Source organism: Poromitra crassiceps (genome assembly GCF_964638095.1).
Source record: "Poromitra crassiceps genome assembly, chromosome: 13".
Lineage (NCBI taxonomy): Eukaryota > Metazoa > Chordata > Actinopteri > Beryciformes > Melamphaidae > Poromitra > Poromitra crassiceps.
The window spans coordinates 24,190,964-24,202,405 of NC_139644.1; the positions used below are offsets into that span (position 1 = coordinate 24,190,964).

General features: G+C 44.0%; 1 protein-coding gene across 1 annotated transcript in view; it reads right to left on the reverse strand.

Moving 5' to 3' along the window:
* Positions 1-10,533, reverse strand: part of hs3st4 (heparan sulfate (glucosamine) 3-O-sulfotransferase 4) — a gene marked incomplete at its 3' end in the record, with an annotated part of 107,611 nt that extends 97,078 nt beyond the window's left edge. Inside the window, exon 1 of the mRNA XM_083649988.1 lies at positions 9,911-10,533. Coding sequence (XP_083506114.1) covers positions 9,911-10,497 — 587 coding nt within the window. The 5' untranslated portion in view covers positions 10,498-10,533. The remainder of the gene's footprint in view (positions 1-9,910) is intronic.
* Positions 10,534-11,442: the final 909 nt, after the last annotated feature.

Sequence of the window (11,442 nt, forward strand, 5' to 3'; positions counted from 1 at the left end):
TGTGTGTGTGTGTGTGTGTGTGTGTGTGTGTGTGTGTGTGAGTGAGTGTGTGAGAGAGTGAGAGAGAGAGTGTGAGGGAGAGAGAGGGGGGGAGAGAGAGAGAGAGAAAGAGAGAGGAGTAATGCATGTGAATTCTGAACAGCACCAAAGGCAGGCTGAAATTGGGTATACTAACCCATTAACTGCTCAAGAGGGTTTTTTTCTTCCCGTATGCAGAAGAGGATGGAGCTGTATTCTTCCATCATTCTTCTGTTAGAATAGAGATAGACTGAGTAAGATCAAGCCAAAGCCTGACCCTGGAATGAAATGAAAAAGGAGCACATTCTCCTCGAACAAAACACCACGGCAAAGGAAAGTCTCTCCTCTAAGGTAATACAGTGGCACGCTGTGTGTGTGGTGACCCATTGTATTATGATATCTGCTGCAGAAAATATTAAGCATGACGAATAGCATCGTTGGCTGGGCCCACTAAGTAATTGTGCTGAAATATTCGCAGCTTTGTGATATACTCATGGACATTTAATATTTTAATCTATAATTTATTACAAAACAGTCTATGCCTTTCATCCGAGAGCTTGGAGACTACAAAAGTGATAATAAACTCTACAAAATCTGTGGTCAGCAGAAATTGCTTAGTTTTAATGGCACAATTGATTTTGTGTTTGGACTGTCTGTCGCTGTGTGTTTGTCAATATCATTTATTGCATGTTGCTGTAAGTAAATGTTTACATGTTTTCTAATATGTTTTTACAGTTTCTTCATATTGAGTCCTGATTCGTTGACCAGTGTGAATGTGAACACTGCAGTCTTTTCCTTGTATGTGTACACTGTGTAGATAGAAAAGCTGCTGGGCCAATTTTCATCGAATAAGAACAAGAATTTGAGTACTAATCAAGTAGAAAGGGGGCTGGGCAGAGAGACCTGACTGAAGCGGGCGTCCACTCTCTCGGCAGGCTGCCGCTAATTAAAAAGTTTTAATTCCACAACACTGGCATGGGCGTACTCAGAGGTGCGTCCTTGTGAGTCTTGGCGCCGTCTTATCAGGCGTAGGCAGATTGTGGCGTGTTGGGGAGGGGTGGGACAGGGAGGCGCCGCAGCAGCACACAGGCCCAGCTGGAAGGATGCGGGGATGGCATCCTGCCCGCTCCGGGATCTGCCCACCTCGCTCGCTCTCCCATCTCGCACCTGACTGGAGTCACACAGGCCCCCAGTCAGGTGGCAAGAGTCAAGGGCTAAGCTGCCCATAGAGTGGCTGAGGGAGCGAACGCAGGGCTAAACAAGGGATAAACGCTGGATTTAGACTTTCTGCTGCCGGGCTCGGCAGTAGATCCCTGTCTCCATTACAAACTTCCTGTCAGAGGGTCCTGTCTTACGGCTGAAGGTTGCAGGTACACGGTAAAGCCTGTGGCGGAGCACACATTGTTCCTTCTCCACAAAGTCCCACAGCAGCTGAATCAGACATGATTGACATTCAGTCCACGAATAGAATTTAATATTTTCAAAAAGAAAAAGCATGTGAGATTCTTGGCAGTATCTTTCCACAATGCTGTGCAAAAAAAAAAAAAAAAGTAGAGGGATATTTTTCTTTGATAAAATAGAGAAAGGAGTGAGAGTGCTTCATTGTGTGACCTTGGCTGGGATAAAAGTTTGGTCCGGGCGTGAGAGCTGCGTAGGATCTATTGATTAGAGAGCACATTACAACTCGCACAAAGAGAATAGTCCTTGGAAGTGACGAGGCTGATTCGGTGACATCTTTCTGAAGGCCACGGTAAGAAGAAAAGATTGAAAATGCTCACAACAAAAAGACTAGGTTGAACGTGGAGTGTGCCGTGATATGAACAATGCCTAGTGGGACGAATGGCCGCAGCATTGTAGTACAGCATCGCCTATTGTTGCTGAATCCTTTTTCAACGCGCGGATGTAGCGCTCAAAAGGGTAAGAGCACTGCTCCAAGAGATTTATAGACACATCCCCTCTGGTTTTATTGCACAGGGTTAAAGTGGCATTTTAATAACACAGAGATATAAGTGCCTCCACGCTTTTAAACGTTTGGTTCATAGTTGCCAGACATTTCAAGTGTGACCTTTTCCAGAGACGGCACAAAAAATGATCCACAGAAAAGCGTTATGTACATTCAGATCTTGTGCAGAGCAGGTTATTACCTTAATGTGTTTGTTGCATCAGGTATCTAAATACCCTGATTATATCATCTTCTTAACCCTATATCAGCGTTTTATGCACGTTGTACATTTTTCATTTAAAAACCACTTACGGTAGTCTTTAATTCTGCTAATCATTTAATTGTTTTATTAGTTTTTAATCAAATCCATGCCAACAATTAAGTAGTAATACACATGATTTGCCTATTCTGAACTGTATTCAGCTAGTCCGTGGCCTACTGTTCCTCTATGAAAGACAGGAGGTGATACATTATACACCTGAAATAGCTTTATTTCTCCTAGAAATTAGGTTAGTACTGCCCAGGCCATTCACTTGATACAATAGGTGAGCCAAGCAATAAATGTGATCTTTTTCTATATCGGGTCAAGCCCAATGTCAACGAAGGTGACAGCTTCAGTGTGTCAGCAGGTAGGTTGACAGACCAGCAGTTTATTCAGGGCACCAAACGGAATCTACGCTATCAAAAATATAGATTTATATTTCATAGATTTGGATCATTAGTATGTCAAATTTTGTGTATATTTCTTTCTCTGGCTCCTGTTATCCATTTGGATAGCTTAGGGCTACTACTCTCAGTGATTTGTGATGACAGTTATGAGTATATGGGTCTATTTGATATTCTGTGAAGTCTTACTGTGTGACATTTTATGTGCGAAGAATAATTTATGGCAGTGGTGAATTACTGGGAGGTTGTGCGTGTTTGCAAATCATACAAAAGCAGTATAATTTCACAGTTCATGAAACCTATATTATTGTCAATTATTGTGAATCTACCAAATGGCCTTGTTCATATCCATAGGTCATATGGATGGACAGCTCATTTTAGTGTATTAAATAGTAGAGATTGTGCTACAGTATTGTGATTTTTCATCCATCTCAAATAATTATTATTAATACAGTTTTCCAGGTCTCATGCTGTCATTTAGCCATGGAGAACTGGTGGATTTTATTATTATGTTATTTATTTATTTTTTTGGACAGGTGACTGCATATGCTGATTTTTAATCAAACCAGTGTTTAGGCTTTGTTTTATTTCCATACCTTTTGGATCTAAACCAATGAAGGAAAGTATATGTTTTGGTTCCAGTTCTCAGATGACATTCATTTTGAAATCACCTATAAAGTTTTAAACAAAGTTTTAATGAGACTCTAAAAGTCGCCTGCCATTTGGGGCAGCAGGGAGGCCTAGGGGTTCGTGAGACCGTCCTTCAGCTGTATGATGGATGGGTTCGAGTGTCAGAAAGCATCTGCACTGCTGAAGTGTCCTTGAGCAAGTCACTGATCCCTACCAGCTGCAGGGCTGCTGCTCTGTACAGTAGCTGAACCTGAACTCTGACCTTCCTGAAAATGTCCCTACCAAGTCTGTGCTTTGTACATCTATTACAGAGAAAAGTGTTTCTCAGTCTTCAAAGGTATTGAACAGTTGAATCTGTTTCACTGTCCATTAACCGAGTATGATTTCCACACATCGTGAAAATCCAAACAATCTCAAGTATACAATTATTATATAAAAAATTATGCTCATAATTAAGATCACATTTGAATGATTAGTAGCTTTAGTAGCTATTTAAACCAGGATTGGTGTGATAGTGGTGGAGTTCCTCTAATGATAGCAGACGGATCATTCATTCATTCATTCATTCACTCACTTTATTTACTGAAACAGCTGTTTACTTGCTGTCATCTTGAGAATGCAGCACAACTTTAGCTGTATGTAACTTGTTTGTGGCATGTTATCTTGTCTCCTATGTAAACTCTAGTCTCACATGATCAGACCCAACGTCGACGTCAGCGACGGACGGTCTGAATCACACACAGCCAAGATGGCGATCCCGCAAGGTGCTGTGGCTGGGCTGTTGCGGAAGTTACGTCAGACAGCGTGCACACATTCCGAATGCACCACCCACGAGGTCCGTGGTTGGTCAATTTATACTATGTCACGCATCCTTTTTTTTTGTCTTGGGACGGGCGTTAACCACTTTTCAGAGTTGTGTTCCAGATGTAGATTTATCTACGGCTGGCTACTGCGAGACCACCTAAACGCTAGCTGACTCTTTTGTTCACTCGGCATTAGTCTCAATGCCGGACCCATGAGAGTTCTTACGCTGATACACTATTGGCTCATTTCTACCACATATAACAGCACAGTACAGCTCTACTCGATCTGGTCTTACTCGTCTCTACTTGATATAGACTCTGTTTCCATAGCAAGTTTACTCGCCTCCGCCCACACCTGGTCGTCATAGCGACCGCATATCTGCCCTCCGCCCATAGCCGAAGTAGGCTATAACGTATAACGTTAAAATTAAATCCATACACGGAACTTTTAAACTGGTTATGAAATACTGGTGCCTCTAAATGACCTACAGTGTATATGGGCAAATGTGACAAGGAGAATGGATATCACTTTGTTGTTACTCAAACTCACATGCATGCGCGGGGGACGGGAGCTACCGGGAGAAGGGAATCCACTACTCCGGCGGCCACTCTCCAGGCAAGACCGCGGCTTCGCTAAACCCCCGCCTCCGGCCTAGCGGAGCCGACGTAGCACACAACTGCAAAGGGCTTCCCGAGGAGCGGACTTTTTCTTTCTCAAAACAATTGAAAACCACCATCATGTTAAAGCTGAGCAAGGAGATCGATTTTATTTCACCAGAGCCGCAGGCAGCAACACAAAAGACTGATGGAAATAACAGAAGAGAAGGTAAGCCCCACTAAACTGGTATCCAGCATTGACAGTAGATACAGTAAACATGATTCTGCCTGACCAATCAGTCGTCTGCAGTGTTTTCACGTCACCGTATGGTACCGGGTCCACAGCGCTGGAACCTCAACAAAGCAGGGACCAAAACTACTGTAGCATGACTCAACCCCGACTCAACCCGGGCTGTCCACGTTTTTGATCGGTGGAATGAGACAAAAAAGCGAGACGAGCTGGGCGGGGCCGCGCTGATACCAGCGGTGGAAATGGGCCATATGTTACTGCATGCTTCAGATCTCTCTCTGGGTCTGGGACACTGCTCGCTCCACACTGATGTTGGAATCCTTGCCAGTGATTGGATGCGCCGGAATCCTGGGGCCACAGTAACGACTTTAGTGATCAGGTGCGCCCACCCAACCCCTCTCTCATTGGTGCTACGACCTGTCAGTCATTCAATTGTCCCCCCCCCCTCAAAACAGCAGCAGGGGCTGCAAAGGGGCACAGACTAATTTACTGTATGTAGTATGCGGAGTGCAACGATTCAACATAATTTGAGTCTGGGGAGAGACTAAATTGCCATTGATGCCATAAGTTAAAACAAAAACATTTGCAAAGTAGTCAACCTAAATCTAATCCCTCTGTAGACTGGTGCCTAACCAGTATGTAACCCTGTGGAAAATGCCTGTACAGAGCAAGCATGAATCTTATCTATGATCAATAAACAATGGCATTCCTTTTATCACAATTTATTAGGCATATTATCTCTCCACTAAAGTAGGTGCATTGGCACAGAGCTGAGCGGAGCGAACACTGCTGCACTTATTGCCTGTATTGTGACAATTGTCCTAATAAAGCACGAGCTTTATGCCAAAAGTTCCTCAGGTCAGGGCGGGGCTTTGCAGGAAGTGCAGAGGTGCTCTAGAGAAACAGACAACTTCAAGCCTTGTTTTGGAGGCTCGTCCTCTTTACTCACAAATGGAAGCATCATTCAGAAGCACCAGTTGGCTTTATTGGTCCTCTTCACTTAAGCCCAAAACACATCAGAGGAACTGTCCACAAGTGCTAAAATGGGCAAACAGCAGCAGACAATTGCCAATCTGGAGTCCAGTCTTTGGAGGACTGTACCAAACTCACACCAAACTCTGAATCCTCATGTGATCGTTATGTGGTCTGAGTCTGCACAAAAATGAGCAACTTTCATAGACACAGAACATCTATACTGTACAGGAAGCTGAAAAACATGTTCATGCCACATCCAGAACATACATGTTTTACAAAGTGTATGTTTATCTGTCCAAACCTCAGCCAAAACCAAGTACTGCAGATACAATTCTGATCAGAAATCATACAAGGTCTGATCACTCCCATCCCACACTTGCCTACATAAACAGGAATAGGAAGAAACCTTTCAGCATGTAATCTGTTAAAGGATTACCTTCTGAAAATGGCAAAACAATAACCAATCTATTGGATTACTCCAACTCAGTATTGCAATCTTACTACGTTTACTTACTTTGCTTCAAAATGCCCCCAAGCCATCATGGCAACAACGGGCCCATTTTCTACTGAGTATTATTATCTTATTTGGTCATGATGCATTACACACACACACACACACACACACACACACACACGCACGCACGCACGCACGCACACACACACACATGCATGTTACGTGCACACACACACACACACACACACACACACACACACACACACACACACACCTCCCCCTCCCCCCGAAAGCACTTCAGTGGCAATTCTGAGAAATCCAATATATAATCACCTTTTTCTCCCTGACAAATATCTGCAGTTTAAGGCTTGACACAGGTGAGCTATGTAACAGCAGATCTTCCTTACTGTATTGTATCAGACTTACTGCAGCCTGAGCCACAGGAAATCTGACCATCCACGCTGTGTCTTTTCATTTCATGCTCGGTTCTTTTAATTTAGAGCACCAAACTCAATTGAACCGAATTTTTCCTATCTTCTTTGCTTCAGAGGATCAGACAAACACACACACACACACACACACACACACACACACACACACACACACACACACACAGCCAACTCCTCGTATAGATGGTGAAGCATGTGATTATGTGAAGCATCACCATCATCACTGTCACACGGTATTAGTGCCAATCAATAGCAGCCGCTATACTGCACAATTCTAAAAGCGTTGCCGCCGTCTGAGTGTTGTGAATTGGCTGCAAGAGCAGCCGAGTACATCTAAGCACTTCACTTACAGTCTGATTTTACATGTTTTCTCTACCGCAGTCTATACTGTATCATTACTATCCATCAGAAAATGTAACAAGACGTCACTAACACAGGTCTGAAATGACTGGTCTCATTCATCTAAACCAATATCAAACTGTCTAATTGATCCAAAATTGACCACCGTATTAGCCGCACATTAGCCAGTAGGCTATATCACAGACGGAGAGGAGCGATGCTTTCAGAAACCAACACAAAACTAGAAACCATCTTACAATGGGATCACAGCAGCCATGATGCACGTGACTTACAGTAAAGTGAATCTGGGCCAGGGGCGTAAATTGGGGTGGGGTTCAATATGTGTGTGGGGGGGGGGGGGGGTTGGGGCACGTTGCTCGTATCACACACACTTTTTAACCCTGCCATTCATTTTGATGTTAACTGCTGTACACACCTGTAACGTTTCGTGACTGCATCTTGCATGGTTTTGACGCAATCTAGTTTGCAAAAAAAATACGAAAAAAAACAATACAGAAATCACTGTCGCGGCTGGTACTGTAAATAAAGTATACGATGGCAATGAATTTCTGCATGAATTTATAAACTGTACTGTAGCTGTTCCACTGGCATCTGTTATCAGAAACAGTGACAAGACACAATTATGCATTGAACTAAATTATTTTCCATTTTGCACTGTCTGTATCTGTCATTATTTCCTCACTGGCCGACAGAACAGGCAGATATCTTGTCTGGGGACACCCTCCCTATTGATGCAAACCCCCTGGTGCCTGAATCTTTCCTTACACCAACAGTCATTCTGAGGTTAACGTTACACCCTGGACGATCACACATAATTAAGGTTGCTTTACGGATGTTTTTAATTTATGTTTTGCTCAGGGGCACTAAAACACACAAGCGCAGTTATTATTATTTATGCAAGCCTGTCATCTTTCTGTCTAATGAGCCTTGCGCCATAAGTGTAATGAAAGAGTTCACATTAACACGGGCTAAATGAACAGCGGAGAGCTCCAGTCTCTATGCTGCGAGATGAAAGCAGATGCTCCAATCCAGATTCCAATGTAACAGACCTGCTCTGTGGACAAACATGAGGGACTTGGAGTTGGCGTCATTCGCATCAGCTCATTGACTCCATTAGAAATCTTCAGTCCCCCTGGTCAGGCACCATCATGCGAGAACAACGTGTTACGCGTAACTGAGCCACTGCCACATTGACCGTGATTGAACCCTGGAATTGATTTTCCTCCCAACAACACGGCACTGATAAACAAACAAACAGACAAAAAAGGTTCTTCTCTGGACAATACCTGGATGAAAATTGAATGTCACCAACACGCTGTGAACTGATGACAATAATATCCACACCTTTTTGAAGCAGATAGACAAAACAGAGAATGTGCAATTATAGGACTGTTATTCTGTTATGAAAATATATGGAGTTTTGCGACATCTATATGTGGGGAAATGGTGTGCTGGTAGATGGATGTACTGAGATGGACGAGAGAGATTACGTTGACTTCCATCCAGTATGAGTCAATTAGGCTGATAAGAGAGTATACTCCATAATGCTTACACCTTAATATATTGTACCTACAGTTATACCAGAAGATATTAAATATACTGTACAATACAGCAATAACCACAACTTACTGCTTTTTTAAAATATAACAATTCAATCTATCGCTCTCTGTCTTATCTGTCAGGGTGCGTTCGTGTGTGTGTGTGTGTGTGTGAGAGAGAGAGAGAGAGAGAGAGAGAGCAGGAAACTAAATCAGAAACTAATCAGTCAGTTTCAGCTTCAAGGGGGTCATCTAGAGAGCTATGCCTATATCCAACACTTCCGATAGATACTCTATACTATATCATCATATTGGTAATTCAACCACAATGCGTAGATGGTTGTGTGTTTCTTGCGGATACATGAACAAGCCAAAACCACACATTGTCAAGCATTGTCATAAAACTCAAATGAAATGACTGTATGTATATTAATAAAACACATTTCTGAATAATGGGGACTGAAATGACACAGTCTAGGGGGGCTGCCCCCCTAGCCTTATCTGAAGTCCTAACTAAAACTACCGTAAACAGACTGGCATCAGAAATGAAAATGCATCTAATGCAAATAATAATAATAATATTAAAAATAAAAATAATAATAACCTTTTGTCGATCTACATGTGACTATACACCCTAATAAAGGTCAAAAGATTTGACCTGTGATAGCAGGTGCCCTGCTGCATGACAGGCCTGTTGCACAGTGTCATTCTCAGTATCACAGAGACCAGACAGTGGATCCAGGGCAATAGACTAGACATGCGCACACGCACACACACACACACACACACACACACACACACACACACACACACACACACACACACACACACACACACACACACACACACACACACAGAGAGAGAGAGAGACCGACCTTGTGGCAGTATTGGTAGCCTACTGGTTCAGAACATAGAGCTTCCAGTGAAAACTGCAATTGGCTCACTTGTTCAAACAGCTCCACATAATAGAAAGTCTAATGCAGACACTTTTCACAGAAACTGTTGTTTTTATGAATTTGCACCAAGACAGATAGTTGTAGATAGATAGTGGAGTTGTGTTATGATAATTGTGATTTTTTTTCTCTCTCACTCACACACACACACACACACACACACACACACACACACACACACACACACACACACACACACTAGGCTACCCCCTCCCAATAAGAGCCTAATAAGAATTCAACAAACTCGCACTAATAAACTACTGGCTGGAGCTCACCTGTACCAGTCTAGCCCCTTCTCGTAGTTCCTGTCGAAGAAGTGTGGCTCATTCCCCACGGCTCTGACGTCCGGGTGGACCCTCAGCGCCTCCAGCAGCGCCCTGGTGCCTCCTTTCTTCACCCCGATGATGATGGCTTGGGGAAGTTTCTTCTCCCCATAATCCGACGTGCAGTTCAGGCCGAGCTCGCTGGCGCTGTCCGTGGTGCTGAACGCCTGGCGCTCCTTCTCCACAGCGGTGCTAGTTGGAGACGCCTCAGTCCTAATCCACTCCGCTGTCCTTTGTGCTTCGGCATGGTCCTTAACGGTGGAAATCGCGGTGGTTTTCTCACTGGCCTCGGTGAATTCCTCCAAGCCCTGGGAAGAGGACGCGGAGTAAAGTTTCTCCCTTAATGTCACAAAAGTTGTCTCCTCCGTCACTAGTCTCCCTTGATACACGTAGTTCTCTTGCAGGGGGAACTGCAGCGAGTTGTAGCAGCTCATCAAGCTATAGAACAAGTAGGTGACGGAGAGGGAGAGGGTGAACATGAACAAGATTTTCCGCGGCACTTTAGAGGTGAAGAGCGAAGTGCTGGACCAAAATGCCATCTCTGATAGCAGTGATCCTCTCAGAGAAGTGGCCAGACATGTTTCCACCCCGAGTCTTGCATGGACAAACCAGCAACAAGAATCAGTCACTATCAGCAGTGTTAGAGCTGAAAAGGCGTGAAGCTCGACCACAGCAACCCAATCCAACCAAATCGCATATTTATAAGGATAGTGGATCGTTAAAATTCCGGAAGAATATCGCGTCCCTTTTCTTGAGTAGCCTATCGATTTCTTATTCCGAGGCTGACAGACAATGTCACAATTTATTGGACTGAACTTGCAGATTTGAAAGGCTGGCGGTCTGGCGTCCTTCCAAATGAGCAGCCTGCTTTGAACTGGACAGAGTATGATGGACGAAGTCCTGGCATTTTATGGGAGGGAAAAACGAAAAAAGAAGAAGCGAGCAGAGTATTTGAAGTAAGCTGTGTGCTTCTTTTCATCAGCCGCTCAGCTCGGAGTCCAGTCTAGTCCTCGGCAAGCAGTGCACAACAGTCCAGCCAACCTACAAATCCACTGGATCGCTCCAATAAGGGGCGAATGGTCACACGATCCTCTGTCTTCTACCCACTTTGTGTAGTCCGTGCACTATGCATTCACTCTTCTTCTGCTGACTACCAGCAGGATGCTGCTTCTGTCCGTGCGCCTTGTCAGATCCGACGATGTGCGCAGCGGCTGGGTGAGCTCATCTGAACTGAAGCACTGTGGAGCCACACAGCCCAACTAAAGTCTACACCCACTTTTCCCTCTATGTGCGCACAAGTAGGCTATAAACGTCTGATTTCCCGATCTAAAATAGTGGAGGAGAGAGCCTACCCCTGCCTCATTCGTGTGATAGCCTACTCGGGAGAATGGGGAATTTAGCCTACTGCTCAGAGTTTATTGTGTTGGAATTGTTTCATACACTGTAAAGTTAGCTATTAAAGAAAAACTATCTCGGACAGATGA